Source organism: Myxine glutinosa, chromosome 1 (genome assembly GCF_964187855.1).
Source record: "Myxine glutinosa chromosome 1, kmMyxGlut1.1, whole genome shotgun sequence".
NCBI classification, from domain to species: Eukaryota; Metazoa; Chordata; class Myxini; order Myxiniformes; family Myxinidae; genus Myxine; species Myxine glutinosa.
The window spans coordinates 197,319,858-197,336,144 of record NC_136261.1 but is presented as its reverse complement, the minus strand read 5'-3'; the positions used below and the strand labels follow the sequence as shown (position 1 = coordinate 197,336,144).

Genomic DNA, 16,287 nt, shown 5'->3' with positions numbered 1-16,287 from the left:
CGAGCATAACTCCAAGAGGCTGAATAGTTTATGTTTTGTATCCTAATGATAGGCCGGATCTAGATTCGGACCTGAACCAAAATCGAATCGGCTTGTTCTCGTCACCGAACCATGTCATAACTTGTCCACAACTTTTGAAATATCCTGCTGCATATCGTTTTTGGCCCTATCTCTGAATGGTGAAGAATCACTTAAAACAATTCTTGTATCCAGATCCAGATCTTCAGCAAAATTTAAACAATTCGTTCTTGTCAGACACCCAACGTGTCCACCAAATCTGTCCACAACGTTTTTAGATATTCCGCTCACAGACAAACAGACACACAGGCAAACAGACAGACAGGGGTGAAAACATAACCACCGTCCACCTTTGGTGGCAGATGTAGCTAGAGTTCATAGAACACGTGCTATATTGACAAACAAGGACATGGGTGGGGTCTACGAGCGGCAGATTAGATTGGTCGTGATGAAATAAAATGTCATGATATTTTGTCCAAGTACTGCTAAACGGAAGGGGGTTGAAAGTGTCAAAAAGGCGATTTGTGTTCCAGTGTTCAAGTACATAATTCAATTGAAATGAAATAAAGATTTTAAAGGTTGTAGAAAAAAATGCCGGAATTTTACCGCTGTTCATGCAGCGTCTTTTACGCTACCTTATTTAACACACTACATTAATATTTTTGCCTGTTATTTGTGTCCTTTATGATGTCCTTAAAACACTAAGTTTCCTGTTTGGAATTATGTTCAATTTTGTTGGACCACCAGACAGACAGACAGACAGATTAAAACAAGTAAACGAAAAAACATGTTTTAGGGCTACAAGCCTTTAAAAAATTTTTAAAACCTATTTGTTTTTTAATTACAATTATTATTTTTTTAAATTACATTTTTATCGATGAAATTGTACCAGAAAAATGGACCGTCGGCCAAATTTCAGCTCTCTAGGATGTATGGTACCTAGAAAACGAATGGCTCAAAGATTTGAAACCGGACAAACCAACAAAGTTCAGATGAAGTTAAATAAAAGTGTGTAAAAAAAAAGAAGATCTCACTCCTCCCTGCTCATGCATGATCGTGCCAAATTCATAGCCAAACTACAGGTTTGTTTTATGATCAATGTTCAAAATATGACATTCAATTGAAATTAAGTTGTTCCTCAATCATAAGTTGACGTTTGTAGACACACAGACAGACACACAGAGTGGTAGTGTTTGTTTGTAGTGCGGTTATCCGGTGTGTAACTGTTAAGGTGAGGACTATAAAAAATTCTAAATTTTTAATCTAAATTCTAAATATCACGATTCAATTAAAAATACAAGTTTCAATAAAAGCAAACCATATTACCATAATTAACCAAGTTTCCCAAACTGAATGCTAAACATCTAAAGTCACATACAGAAAATTTTATTAAAACGTCAATACTGTTTACATCAGTGGTCCAAAAAAATCGTTTTCAATAAAAATGTCAAAAGTAACAGGACATAGTTTGTCATCTGGCATCACTCATTGCCAACATCACCAATGTTGAAATTTGCCAAGTGAACATCCATAATGGAAAGTTTAAATATCTGTGCAACAATATGGTTCAAATATTCACTGGCGAACTGACAGCAGACATGTGGTTGTGACATCCAGTGGTTTCTCGATGCAAAGTTTATTAACACGCACCATAGCAGCAGAACATTCTATATTTGAGAACATACACTGTAATGTTTTGACACACGTGTAAGTTTTATGTTCCTTCCCATGACGAGGAAAATTTTTTAAATCAAAACAACCCAACATCCTCCACATGTTTCTGGATTGTAAAGAGAAAACAAATGAGCTTCGGTTGACAGAAGATTATATTTTCCAGACAACTTTGAAAGCCATGTATTGTATTTTCACAACTCAATCATAATATGGCAAAATTAAAAGTCACCAACTCATCCATCTTGAGTCACTCCTGGCATTCCCTTCTCAAGGCTACGGTCTCCACTACCTGCCGTAGCCACACGACCACCACCGAGGCATGGAGGGCTTCGTCCGATGGGTCCACCACCCGACCACTCATCTGGGGTTCGAGCTTCGATGGCCAGGGCATGAACGCCAGCACTTAACTCGTCACTTAGGACCTCATAAACCCTGCGATGCCTGGCTACACCTCGTTCACCCCCAAACAGAGAGGACACAACCAGAACACGGAAATGAGTCTCTGAGCCTTTAGGAACTGCATGGGTTGAGCTTTCATTTATTACCTGCAGGAGGATTATAAAAAGAGAGGTTTTGTGGGTGCAAGAAAGAGGACGAGATTAAAGTGGAAGTAAGTGGACAGGGAACGAATACAGCCAAAAGCGGTGGTATTGGAAGTAAAATAATAACGAGTGCAATGGGGGCAACATCAGAATAATCACCTCAAGATGGTGTGGCTTCAACATGTGAGTGAGTTTGTCACGGATCCTCGTTTCAACTGGTCTGGCCACAGCTCGCAAGCTGCTTGGACCCATTCTCGCTGAGTAGATGGGAAGGAAGGATGGTTGGTGGGATGTGGAGATTTACAAAGAAATCAAGGACACATCAAGGAGTCATGTAAAATGGTGGAAATGTGAAGAGATCACCATTCATTCATGTTTTGGGTGTGAAAATGCATCTGATTGGAGGGGTGAAGTTGAATGAAAAAATGAATGAATGATCGTTTTAAGGCCATTTTCCCCGCTAGGGCGGGGGTGAAGTTATTGTATCAAAAATGTAATAATCTTTTCGGATGCCAGACAAATCAAAAATCAATTGAGTTTCGCAAAAAGGCTTTGTTGTGAATTGATCATTCGTACACAGGCATGATGCCATTAATAGGGCATTTTACATTGAAGACAACACACAACAGGCATTTTAAGGCCATTTTCCCTGCTAGAGCGGGGGTTAGCCTTGCGGTCCCCATGACAATCTTCTCCATTTTGCCCTATTTTCTGCATCTCTCATTGTTAACCCCCTTGCCCACATTTCTTCTTGCACCATCTTTAGCCAAGTCTTTCTCGGTCTTCCCCGTCCTCTACTTCCTTCTACATTCATTTCCATCACTCTTCTCAACCAGTCACTTTCATCCTTCCTCAACACATGACCAAACCATCTCAACCTGTTCCTCTTCACAGCATCAATCACAGGCTCTATTCCCATCATCTTTCGCAATTCATCATTTGTCTTCCTCTCTCTCAACGATACTCCGCACATCCACCGAACCATTCGCATTTCCACCCTTTCCAGCCTTCGTTGCTGCTCTCCATTCATGACTCATGTCTCGCTCCCATAAATCATAACACTTCTCACACATGCAGCATACACCTTTCCCTTCAGCTTCAATGACACTCCCCTCCTCATCAGCACGCCACTCAGTTCCCGAAACTTCTTCCATGCACATCTCACTCTAGCAACCGTTGCCGAGTCTGATCCACCTTCTCCATTCAGCATGTCTCCGAGGTAGCAAAATGTTTTCACACTTTTCAGCTTCACGCCGTCTCCAAGATCCAACTCAACATTTCCTCCATCTGCAGCTCCCTCTGTGCACACCTTACATTTGAATGTAGCTGCCACACTGGTTAATGACCCTCTCAGACCACTACATTTTTGATGAACCCACTCAGCGCACATTGTACATTGAATGGAGTTCATTCCGACACCCTTCCTGCACACAGCACATGGCCACTTCCCAGTTCTTTCCACCTCACCAGTCACCACATGTTTTACCACTTGCCATCACCTTCGTCTTTTCTATATTCACCTTCAGACCTTTTCTCTCCATACATTCCTTCCACTTGTTCAACTTTTCCTTCAGTCCATCCATACTTTCCGCAATCAACACCACATCATCTGCATACAACAACTCCCACGGTAAACCCTCCTTTACGTTCTGAGCCAGCACCTCCATCACAGCTACAAATAGTAGTGGACTTAGTACCGACCCCTGATGCACTCCCACCTTCACCTCAAACTCACCACTGTTCCCGTCCTTCGTCCTTACAGCTGTGCGCGCTCTTTTGTACATTGCCATCACTACTCTGATCAACCATTCCTCCACTTCTAACTTCCTCAATGCCCATGTCAATACTTCGCGTGGAACCCTATCGAATGCTGTCTCCAGATCAACAAACCCAAGAAACAACTTCTTCCTCTTCTCCATGTACGTGTCCTGCAACTGCCTCACAATAAAGAGCGCGTCTGTCGTTCCTCTTCCTGGCATAAATCCAAACTGCATTTCGTCGATCTTCACCTTCTTCCTTATCCTCCTCTCCAACACCCTTTCCAATACCTTCATTCCATGCTCCAATAACTTTATCGCTCGGTACGAGCCACACTCCAGAGGGTCACCTTTCCCCTTGTATAGAGGGACAAGGGTACTCAGTTCCCAATCCACTGGAATGCAGCCTTCTTTCACCACCAGATTGCAGATCTCTGTCATTCTCTTCACACCCCAACTTCCTGCTGCCTTCAACATATCTCCCACAACTCCCGTCGGCCCTCCCGCTTCTGCATTTTACATTGAAGAGATTTTATCATACCATGTGTCCAAAACAGGGAAGTATTAAATAAACAAGACCAAAAGTCTAACAACGGCATAGCCGGGCTTGTAAAATATTATAAACCACAAGCACATATGATTAGTTTTTGAAACAGTCGCTAATGGTGTTTACAACATTAAACAAATAAATTTGGAGGAATCTCGACATTCATGAGAGAAGTTTTACTTGCAGAACTGAGCGAAGATCGACTGTAATTTATATACCCCACAAGGGTTGGAGGTGTGCTCATTTCCCAAGCAGCTAGCTAGTGCTTGCCAAGCCAGCCGTTCCTTAACGGTATTGAATGGAGTGCTTGCTCGAATGCTCAAACAACTTGGCGATCTCTCCACAATAAACTTGGTAAATGAACACACACCCAATGTTCTTGAGACCAGACCATAGATCGACTGTAATCTATGTACCCCAAAGAGGAATGCCCCTTCCTGCAGCTCCTGTAGTGAGCGGGTGCACTAGTAAATTAAAATGTCGGTCGGTGGACCCAGCCGTCATAATGACATCATAGATGTAATGACGTAACGGACACAAAACTGCCGCTACTTTAATATGTAGAAAATGACATTTTATAACTTCCAGTACGTTTGCAGTCACTACGAAGGGATTGGTGTTACGATTACATTTACTATAATATTAACGTTTTATTTCGAAAATGATATTACCATTAAAAAACTGAGGCTAATTCCTTACTTCTGCGATTATTAATATTACTGCCGAACACCGCTTATCACCGATTCATGAACCATACACCGCTTCAATCCATTAACTTTGTATTCATGACATTGGAATTAAAGTGCTATGGTTATATTTACTATATTATTATTATTATTATTATTATTACGAAAATGATACTACTGGAAGGATACACTACTATATTAAAAAGCTGGGCTTAATTTGTCCGAAGCAGTCCGAAGGTGAGGCATGAAGCCGAAGGCCTTTCCGTACCGTTTTGTTGGAAGAGACGTAACATTTATGCTTTCGATATTTGATGGTCATTTTAACAATCGGTTTGTTTGTGTTTCACACTGAATGAAAAACGTAAAGGTAGTGCATGGCGATTGTGATATATGACAGGTTCGAAAATATGTTCGGCATATAAATTAAAATGCCGGTGTGTGGAGAGTCAGCCGCCGTAATGACATCAGACGTCATCACATCACCCTGTCATGTGACCAAATCCTCAGCTCCGATTGGTATACCTTTGAGTGGACATACATACATACATACATACATACATACATACATACAAACACTGTTCTAGATGGCTTTGCCCGATGGGTTACGCCATAAAAAATTAATGTTTATTTTGACTGCACGAAAAAAAAATATGAGAGAAATCTCACTCACTCTCTCTCTCCGAAAAGACCGTATGGCAAACCCTCGTATCTACTTTCTTAACATTCCCTTTGAGGAAGTTCAGTCAATCAAACTCCTGGGTTTTATTATCGACCAGGATCTTTCTTGGGCAAACTACATTTCAAAGTTGGCCCTCTCAAGCCAGCCACTGACTGGGCATCCTCTGTGGTACAACATCCTTTCTTGGCACACCTGAACTCGCCCACCTACAAGGCTTTCATCCATAGCTTGATGAAGTATTGCTCTCCTCTCTGGCTCCCTTCCATCACATCTTACTCAGCGTGACGCTGTGAAAAACAAGGCCTTCAAGATCATTGGAATCTCCTGCGATGACGCCGAGTCTATGAGCCTATCACTTCACCCAATCCATAATCATGATCCCAATCCAAAAACATAACCCCCTCCTCCCCCAATCCCTCCTCTTTCCAAATTTCCAGTTTTCCCTTCTTGGAGTTTCCCTCTGTATCCATCTTGTCCATTCCCTGCATCCTCTACAGCCCCCTATTTCTCTCCACACCTTGTTTGTCCAAGTCTCCCTCTATCTTGGCCTTCAACTCTGCTGCTGGTTCCCCCCTCCTCCATCTGTCTCTCTCTACTGCTCCTTTTGAGCTGTTAAATCCTGATCTGTTCAGTGTACTAGTACTAGCTCTCTTCCACGAGCCTCGACTATGTATACAAAAGATATATTTATATTATGGCCAAAACACACACACACCTCCAGAAGGACCAAACCACCTTGTCGCAACGCAACAACATCTACATAGTCAACAACATCTACCGGTATTCTCTTAACTCATCAACTCAACACAATCATCAACCACACGCCAAACATAGTATCACGTGATCAGTTCCATCGCGTTCCACTGACTTTTACCAGGTGACTCGACGCAGGAAAATAAGGTTCGCCTGAAACAGGAAATTCGTTCCGTTCACGGAACACCACATTCTTTGACTCGCATATCCATTATCTCTGGCACAAAGTTGACTCGTTTTAGTGTATAGTGAATGTTTTACTACACGATGTTTTTGTAATTTATTTCATTTTCGCTAATAGTTGTTTTAGCGGCCTGTTGACAGTTTATTTATAATAGGCGGTGTATAAATGCGTATTTCCTTAACATCGTCTGTTATTAGAATATCTATTGACTTTGAATAGGGGTGCACGTGCACCAAATCAGCACACTGAACCGAAATTACAATTGCCATTTTTTTGACAATCTGCAAACAAATGACTGTTTTATACAATAAAAGTGCTATTTTAACCAAATATGTTAATCGTATCAATCACAAGTAAAATAATTGTAATTATTCAGTTATTTTATACTTAGCTGTGATTCGTGCAGCGAACAGCGGCACAATTCTGTCCGCTGGTATACATAATTACCCTCATTCTAGTACGCCTTACACCGTCAAGAGTTTAAGCACAGCTCAGAATTTGTGAACTGCTGTTCAATGTACATTTCCGATGGAGTGTGGCATAGGCACAGCAATGAAGGCAACACGATGGTGTGGAATTGAAACGAAATTTAATAGCGAACAAAAACGTAGTGGCATGGAAGTGTTTCAATGTGGAGGAGTTCCGCTGAAACCGCTAAACACACCAACCAAGATGGTGATCCTTTACGTCCTCCCCGCCACAAGGTGTCAAAAACTGCGTTCAAAAACTTACAAAAAAACAGTAAAATTTGTATGCAGCACGACCACTGAACTATAACACTACGTGGAACGGACAGTCTGCGAACACACACACAAAAGGCCCATAGGCAGTGAGTTTTACATGAAGCCACGGGATCGCAATGCATTATGGGATTTAGTCACGCAAAAAGCGTATTGCTTTTGTATCGCTGTGATTGAACGACGTACACATCTTGCAAGATTTATATAGAGATTTCTTTCATAATTGCACATTTGTTCTTAGTTGTTTCACTTCGGTGACATGATACTAGAGTAAAACAGAATGCCATCCTGTTCTGCAATCAACTGCACGAATCGAGATGTTCGTGAAAATCGCGAGAAAGGGTTGACATTTCACAGGTAAGGAAACGCCAATTTTTTTCCATTTTTTTCCCTTGTCACCCTTTTGTCACTTACATGTAATCACTTTTTTTTTCAGGTTTCCACGATGCAACCCAGATCGGTTGAGGCAATGGCTGATAAACATGCGGAGGGACAGATGGATGCCAACAGCCAGGTCTGTGCTATGCTCCAAGCACTTCACAGCACAAAGCTTCCACACGTTTGGACTGCGTGTAAAGCTCCGTGATTCTGCTGTGCCAACAATATTTGACCTCCCTCGTCATCTCCAAAAGGTATGTTGTATTCACATCTGTACATTTAAATCCAAGTTGCTCTGAGTGTACACTGTTCTATTATTAATAATTATATCAAACTTAGACTAAGAAATACAGGTAGAGTACATTGTGACATGTACAGTATATATGTCACATGTGATTCCATCTTTGATATTGTGTGTCTTGATCAGGTTTTGAGGTACTAAGACAATCCTTCACATCAGAAATAATTGATGCAATTGGTGAGGTGTAAAACAAAATTAAATTTCATAATGAATTTTAGTAACACTTTGGAATAAAGCCATTGTTTAAGGGATGACAATTTTCACCAAAAGAGGCACCTGTCATTAGACGGCTGCAATAAAATAGTTTTAAAGAATTTATCTTTATATCTGATGACATTGTCTATTTGATTGTCTTAGTCTCTTAGACAACTAATGTATTGAAAGAGATCACATTTTGGGAACATTTATGTTACCTGCTAATGCACACTGGCAGAAATTCTGATTTTGTTTGTGTGCACACAAATGGGCAACCAATGTAAGACCTTCTGGTACTTTGTGATTAAAATACTAATTTATGAAATTTACTAGTTCCTATAGTGATTACAGCAATTTTAATTATTAGCTTCTGCAATGTACATCACTGTTTGCATGGAATTACCCTTTGAAATTTTGTTTTTTGTTTTTTGTTTCAGAAAGTGAACAACCGGAAATGCCCAGCAGTCCGCATTTCTACACCACCTTTAAGGGAACCAGATCTTCATTCTTGCCCATTGCCACAGCAAAATGCCCCTGTTGACCCGCTGGCTGAGCACAATTATGCTACAATGGACTCTCCGAGGAAATTGAAGCACAAGTTAGATAAGTCCATAGAGAGACTGGAAATATGTCAAAAGAAAATGAAAGTAGTGCATCAACGAACACGCCGTTTTAAGTCCTGACTTTGCTTCTTGGTCTTTAAAAAAATTTCGATTTACATGTTTTTGATTTGAACTTTTAATAATGTTTTGAATAAATGTTTTTAACAATTGTTCTTTGAAGCTCTTCGTACTGTATGGGTGAGGGTACTATGACGTCAGCCTAACGTCAGGCAAATGTTGGATGGGAGCATTGGCCCACCGTTGGGCAAACGCCCCCTACAACGTCTGATTAACGTTGAGCAAACTCCCCCTACAACGTCTGATTAACGTTGGGCAAACGCCCCCTACAACGTCTGATTAACGTTGGGCAAACGGTGGGACAACACTCCCTACAACGTCTGATTAACGTTGGCCGAATGGTGGGACAGCACTACCTACAACGTCTGATTAACGTTGGGCAAACGTCCCCTACAACGTCTGATTAACGTTGGCCCAACGGTGGGACAGCACTCCCTACAACGTCTGATTAACGTTGGCCCAACGGTGGGACAGCACTACCTACAACGTCTGATTAACGTTGGGCAAACGTCCCCTACAACGTCTGATTAACGTTGGGACAACACTCCCTACAACGTCTGATTAACGTTGGCCCAACGGTGGGACAGCACTCCCTACAACGTCTGATTAACGTTGGGCAAACGTCCCCTACAACGTCTGATTAACGTTGGGCAAACGTCCCCTACAACATCTGATTAACGTTGGGCAAACGTCCCCTACAACGTCTGATTAACGTTGGGCAAACGTCCCCTACAACGTCGGATTAACGTTGGGCAAACGTCCCCTACAACATTTGATTAACGTTGGGCAAACGTCCCCTACAACGTCTGATTAACGTTGGCCCAACGGTGGGACAGCAATCCCAGAACGTCTGATTAACGTTGGTCCAACGGTGGGAAAGCACTCCCTTCCAATGTCAACCCACTGTTGGGACGGGGGAAAATTACGTCGGCCCAACCTTTTTTTTGACGTTGGCCCAACGACAGGGATGACGTTGGCCCAACGACAGGGATGACGTTGGCCCAACGACGGGGATTGACGTTGGCCCAACGACAGCCCAACATTGGAACAGTACTCCTTTCCAACGTCTGATTAACATTGGGCCAACACTTCATTCCAACGTGTGACCAACGTCTGTCTGACGTTGGTCTAACGTTGTGCCACCCTCTCTTCAAAGGTCGGCCCCCATATAGTCGCCCATATACATATAGTCGCCATAACCCTCATAGTTATGGAATCACAAGTTGTCACGCTTGCTGGACTTGACAAATTGGTTCCATCGGCAGTGAATCGGCAGTGGTGGACGAGTTGGTTTGGTGACAAGAACAAGCCAATTATTAGATTTTGGTTCAGGTCCGAATCCAGATCCGGCCTATCATTGGGATACAAAACGTAAACTGTTCACCAGGTGGAGGTAGGTGCTCTACCGAGTGCCGTTCTAGTTTTTGGATGCAGTTCTTGTAATTATGTGTTACAAGGCATATTTCAAAAAATCATTAAATCAGAAATACGCGTCATATTTTCATTTGGCCGATTCTTCTTCATCTGAATGCCGCTCATCTGTATGCAGGTAGCATCATTGGTTGAGGACGCGGCTGTGACTACCTTTCCGGGATGACAATTCCATCTATTAATTAATGACTTTCTGTGTGAAATACCTGCCTTGTTACCATGCCAACGCTCATATTTACTCCAAAGCGATTTCACCCCTGGTCCTGTCACTGCGCACCTTTCCGACGTTCCATTTATATCTCTTTTACCCTTCATACACTACTCTCTGTAGCCGCTGCTAACACAATCAATTCGTTTGGGGACGTTGTTGTCACAAGAGCAACTAGAACGCCACTCAGTAGAGCGCATACTCCCGCCGTGGGTCAAGTTGGAATAGTACGATTTCACAAAAGTTTGAGGGAGTAGTTCAGTGACAACACAAGACAGACACTGCACAGATATATATTTAGAATATATAGAAGATAATGTAAAAAAAAAAACAAGGCAATTTCACTTACATTTTCGGATTCAGCGTTCAATTCTATATAAGTGAGTGTATTTTGAGGCATGTGTGACTTCAAATAAAATTGTAAGCCAGGAAAACGTTCGTTTCATTCCTTAGGGATACAACATGTAAAACTAGCCCAAACGTCAAAACAAAACTCGCTCATTTTAAGTCGTACAAGCTAATGCGACCACTCATTCTTCTGGGAAGAATCCCGTGCACATGCTTGTCACACTTATAAGTCACCTAAGTCTTTATAAGTTCATCAAATACTGACACCGCGATTGACATTCGCTGAGGTAAATGTTGATATCTCTTCTGAGGTAAAAAAAAATAAAAAATAGTTTTAAAGCATTATACGTATCAAACGATACATTTTATGAAACGCGGAAACCGAATACACACTTTGATGGTTTAAAAACGATAGAATATGTCTTTATTAGAAAAAAAATGAATATTGAAGACGACGCTGCTAAAACAAAATACACCGCTCTAACGCAGAACCACGAGTTTAAACTACATTTACAACAAAAAACTATTTTCATATCACAATGTTAAATATAGAATATATAGAAGATAATGTTAAAAAAAAATGAGACCTATCTTCCAATGGTAAAAAATCCTTCAAAAAATTCCTGGATCCGGAATAATATCCTGAGCTTCACCAAAAACTAATCAATTCTTCCTTATCCCAAGGGCAATCATCCCACCAACTTTCATCCAAATCCATTCAGAACTTTTCCAGATATCTTGTTCACGAACACACACACACACACACACACACACACACAAACACAAACACACACACACACACACACACACACACACGATCGAATGCGTTACTCCCGCCTGAAAACGAGGGCACTGACAGCATGAAGACTGCCATGTTGTTAAGCGGTACCGAGCCTTCCGTTCCGTTAGAGAGGTTGCTTGGTGTGGGGTGGAACATGTGAATGGGGAGCGGACAGGGAGAGGAGCGTAATCCGTAATTTTTCACAGTACAGTATATGTGTAGTGTAGCGCCATCTGGTAGTGGTGGCAGGGGGCGATACTATTGCAATACCCTACTTTTTCTTTACCTCATCGTGAGAGGAGACGGAACACGGTTTGAACTGGGTTTGTGAAAGGGATTATTGGAAATAAAGAATAATATCGACGAAAAACAATATGCAAGGAAAATATTTTCACTTTCATGTATTTTCCTGTCTTTATTTGTCATATTTTTTTCTCGTTTTCTTCAAGCTCGCAGTTTAATAGGAAGTCGTAGGCGGTGTAATTAGCTGCAGGTGCTGCTGCTTGTTTTAATTTTTTTCCGGAGGGAGAAGGTTCTTCCGTTTCTTCGACATTTTTTTCTGTGGAGTCAAAATGGAATTATTTTCCTCGTGAATTTCCTCAAACGTTGACAAAATGAAATTGCGTGAGGAAGTTGGGTGTCATCTCACAACAATTCTCCGCACCCCCATGTTATCCCCCTTCAGTCCCCTCCCCTCCCCGCTCAGCATTTCACTCAACCACCGGCGAGATCTGGTGGCGCATTATTTCTGCACACCGACTTGTATCTATCACTATCGTTGCAAAGAATTCTAGTAAACGGTTGATTCCGCCTCTCCCTCGTTTAGACAACGCCTTGTAGAGACTGCACTACAGGTAAGAGTGTTAGCTTCTGTACGTTATATTTTTCTCTTCATCACATCCGGGTTTTCCTCGCACCCCGCTCTTTTTCTCTTTTCTCTCACTCTCCTTCCTGTCACGTTTGTTTTGCGTACAAACGGAATTCATGAGGTAAATCACGAGTAAAATAAATAAAAGGTCGAGTGTAGGTTTATAATTAAACCATAATTATCTGCTGTTGGGTTTAACACTGCTGGTGCTCGTGCTTCGGTCTCGAATTCTGCATTGCATCATGTACGTAATATAAATATAATAAGCGTTAACACCGTTCGGTATCGCGGACGTGGTCACGCGCCTGCTCTGTCACTGATCCGCGCGGTTCCGGTGTCGCTCGCCCCTGGTGGTGGATATGGCTCTGGTGGTGGATATGGCTCCTGGTGGTGGATATGGCTCTGGTGGTGGATATGGCTCCTGGTGGTGGATATGGCTCCTGGTGGTGGATATGGCTCCTGGTGGTGGATATGGCTCCTGGTGGTGGATATGGCTCCTGGTGGTGGATATGGTTCATGGTGGTGGATATGGCTCCTGGTGGTGGATATGGCTCCTGGTGGTGGATATGGCTCCTGGTGGTGGATATGGCTCCTGGTGGTGGATATGGCTCCTGGTGGTGGATATGGCTCCTGGTGGTGGATATGGCTCCTGGTGGTGGATATGGCTCCTGGTGGTGGATATGGCTCCTGGTGGTGGATATGGCTCCTGGTGGTGGATATGGCTCCTGGTGGTGGATATGGCTCCTGGTGGTGGATATGGCTCCTGGTGGTGGATATGGCTCCTGGTGGTGGATATGGCTCCTGGTGGTGGATATGGCTCCTGGTGGTGGATATGGCTCCTGGTGGTGGATATGGCTCCTGGTGGTGGATATGGCTCCTGGTGGTGGATATGGCTCCTGGTGGTGGATATGGCTCCTGGTGGTGGATATGGCTCCTGGTGGTGGATATGGCTCCTGGTGGTGGATATGGCTCCTGGTGGTGGATATGGCTCCTGGTGGTGGATATGGCTCCTGGTGGTGGATATGGCTCCTGGTGGTGGATATGGCTCCTGGTGGTGGATATGGCTCCTGGTGGTGGATATGGCTCCTGGTGGTGGATATGGCTCCTGGTGGTGGATATGGCTCCTGGTGGTGGATATGGCTCCTGGTGGTGGATATGGCTCCTGGTGGTGGATATGGCTCCTGGTGGTGGATATGGCTCTTGGTGGTGGATATGGCTCTTGGTGGTGGATATGGCTCTTGGTGGTGGATATGGCTCTTGGTGGTGGTGGATATGGCTCTTGGTGGTGGTGGATATGGCTCTTGGTGGTGGTGGATATGGCTCTTGGTGGTGGATATGGCTCTTGGTGGTGGTGGATATGGCTCTTGGTGGTGGATATGGCTCTTGGTGGTGGATATGGCTCTTGGTGGTGGATATGGCTCTTGGTGGTGTATATGGCTCTTGGTGGTGGATATGGCTCTTGGTGGTGGATATGGCTCTTGGTGGTGGATATGGCTCTTGGTGGTGGATATGGCTCTTGGTGGTGGATAGGATATGGCTCTTGGTGGTGGATAGGATATGGCTCCTGGTGGTGGATATGGCTCCTGGTGGTGGATATGGCTCCTGGTGGTGGATGTGGCTCCTGGTGGTGGATGTGGCTCCTGGTGGTGGATGTGGCTCCTGGTGGTGGATGTGGCTCCTGGTGGTGGATGTGGTTCCTGGTGGTGGATGTGGCTGGACTGGTGGTGGATGTGGCTCCTGGTGGTGGATGTGGCTCCTGGTGGTGGATATGGATCCTGGCGGTGGCAGTTCATGGACCAAGCACCTTTTTTGCAATACACTGTAAATCAGTGATTCAAACTTTACTCGACCAAAGGTGTGTGTGTGTGTGTGTGTGTGTGTGTGTGTGTGTGTGTGTGTGTGTGTGTGTGTGTGTGTGTGTGTGTGTGTGTGTGTGTGTGTGTGTGTGTGTGTGTGTGTGTGTGTGTGTGTGTGTGTGTGTGTGTGTGTGTGTGTGTGTGTGTGTGTGTGTGTGTGTGTGTGTGTGTGTGTTCAGACCCCTTCACTTTTTTCACATTTTGTTATGTTGCAGCCTTATGCTGAAATGGTTTAAATTCATTTTTTCCCTCATCAATCTACACTCAATACCCCATAATGACAAAGAGAAAACAGGATTTTAGAAAGTTTTGCAAATTTATTAAAAAGAAAAAACTTAAATATCACATTGACATAAGTATTCAGACCCTTTGTATGACACATGAAATTTAGCTCAGGTGCCTCCCATTTCTCTTGATTATCTTTGAGATGTTTCTACACCTTGATTGGAGTCCACCTGTGGTAAATTCAATTGGACATGATTTGGAAATGCACACACCTGTCGATATAAGGTCTCACAGCTGACTGCATATCGGAACAAAAACCAAGCCATGAGGTCGAAGGAACTGCCTGCAGAGCTCAGAGACAGGATTGTGGTGAGGCACAGATCAGAGGAAGCCTAAAAAAAAAATCTCTGCTGCATTGAAGGTTCCCAAGAGCACAGTGGCCTCCATAATTCTTAAAAGGAGGACGTTTGGAACAACCAGGACTTTTCCTAGAGCTGGCCGCCCGGCCAAACGGAGCAATCGGGGGAGAAGGGCCTTGGTAAGAGAGGTGACCAAGAACCCGATGGTCACTCTGGCTGAGCTCCAGAGATCTTGTGTGGAGATGGGAGAAACTTCCAGAAGGACAACCATCACTGCAACACTCCACCGATCTGAGCTTTATGGCAGAGTGGCCAGACGGAAGCCTCTCCTCAGTGAAAGACACATGAAATCCCGCTTGGAGTTTGCAAAAAAGCACCTAAAGGACTCTCAGACTGTTAGAAACAAGATTCTGTGGTCTGATGAAGCCAAGATTGAACTGTTTGGCCTCAATTCTAAGCGTCATGTCTGGAGGAAACCAGGCAGTGCTCATCACCTGCCCAATACCATCCCAACGGTGAAGCATGGTAGTGGCAGCATCATGCTGTGAGGGTGTTTTTCAGCAGCAGGGACTGGGGGACTGGTCAGGGTTGAGGGAACAATAAACGGAGCAAAGTACAGAGATATCCTTGAGGAAAACCTGAAACAGAGCGCCCAGGACCTCAGACTGGGCCAAAGTTTCACCTTCCAACAGGGCAATGACCCTAAGCACACAGCCAAGACAATGCAGGATGGGCTTAGGGACAACTCTGTGAAGGTCATTGAGTGGCCGAGCCAGAGCCCTGACTTGAACCCAATCGAACATCTCTGGAGAGACCTGAAAATGGCTATCCACCGACGGTCCCCATTCAACCTGACAGAGCTTGAGAGAATCTGCTGAGAAGAATGGCAGAAAATCCCCAAATCCACGTGTGCAAAGCTTGTCGCGTCATACCCAAGAAGACTCGAGGCTGTAATTGCTGCCAAAGGTGCTTAATCTAAGTACTGAGTTAAGGGTCTGAATACTTATGTCAAGGTGATATTTCAGTTTTTTCTTTTTAATAAATTTGCAAAACTTTCTAAAGGCCTGTTTTGTCTTT

General features: G+C 43.6%; 3 protein-coding genes across 8 annotated transcripts in view; 2 read left to right on the top strand and 1 right to left on the bottom strand.

The window, feature by feature from the left end:
• Positions 1-1,388: 1,388 nt before the first annotated feature.
• BOLA1 (bolA family member 1) lies at positions 1,389-6,872 on the bottom strand. Of its 3 annotated transcripts, none has more exons than XM_068125010.2 (3): positions 6,772-6,872; positions 2,394-2,491; positions 1,389-2,237 (listed from the first exon to the last, which is right to left on the bottom strand). In XM_068125010.2, exons 2-3 carry the CDS (start codon positions 2,484-2,486, stop codon positions 1,926-1,928), a joined length of 405 nt encoding a protein of 134 aa, XP_067981111.1. In that variant the 5' UTR covers positions 2,487-2,491; positions 6,772-6,872; the 3' UTR covers positions 1,389-1,925. The 3 variants fall into 3 exon arrangements, with proteins under 3 accessions (XP_067981111.1, XP_067981121.1, XP_067981128.1); XM_068125020.2 differs by having other exon boundaries at positions 6,778-6,867; XM_068125027.2 differs by lacking the exon at positions 6,772-6,872 and adding an exon at positions 6,619-6,664.
• Positions 6,873-7,698: 826 nt separating this feature from the next.
• LOC144892995 (THAP domain-containing protein 6-like) lies at positions 7,699-9,226 on the top strand. The gene is made up of 3 exons (XM_078782174.1): positions 7,699-7,937; positions 8,017-8,212; positions 8,892-9,226. The coding sequence occupies exons 1-3, from the start codon at positions 7,861-7,863 to the stop codon at positions 9,135-9,137; spliced, it is 519 nt and encodes a 172-aa protein (XP_078638300.1). The 5' UTR covers positions 7,699-7,860; the 3' UTR covers positions 9,138-9,226.
• A 3,197-nt stretch (positions 9,227-12,423) lies between these two features.
• Positions 12,424-16,287, top strand: part of ATP6V1A (ATPase H+ transporting V1 subunit A) — a 90,619-nt gene continuing 86,755 nt past the window's right edge. The window contains exon 1 of one of the 4 annotated variants that reach the window (XM_068124907.2): positions 12,424-12,756. The gene's annotated coding sequence lies outside the window, so the exon portion shown is untranslated. Of the gene's footprint in view, positions 12,757-12,795; positions 12,892-14,289; positions 14,626-16,287 lie in introns of those variants that run through there. The other 3 variants (XM_078782284.1, XM_078782269.1, XM_078782277.1) reach the window with 3 other exon arrangements.

Coding starts and splice junctions, on each gene's coding strand:
- LOC144892995 (XM_078782174.1), top strand. CDS start 7,861: ATGCCATCCTGTTCTGCAATCAACTGCACGAATCGAGATGTTCGTGAA. Junction 7,938..8,016: donor AAAGGGTTGACATTTCACAG/GTAAGGAAACGC, acceptor TTTTTTTTTCAG/GTTTCCACGATGCAACCCAG. Junction 8,213..8,891: donor TCCCTCGTCATCTCCAAAAG/GTATGTTGTATT, acceptor TTTTTGTTTCAG/AAAGTGAACAACCGGAAATG.
- BOLA1 (XM_068125010.2), bottom strand. CDS start 2,486: ATGGGTCCAAGCAGCTTGCGAGCTGTGGCCAGACCAGTTGAAACGAGG. Junction 2,238..2,393: donor TGAAGCCACACCATCTTGAG/GTGATTATTCTG, acceptor ATCCTCCTGCAG/GTAATAAATGAAAGCTCAAC.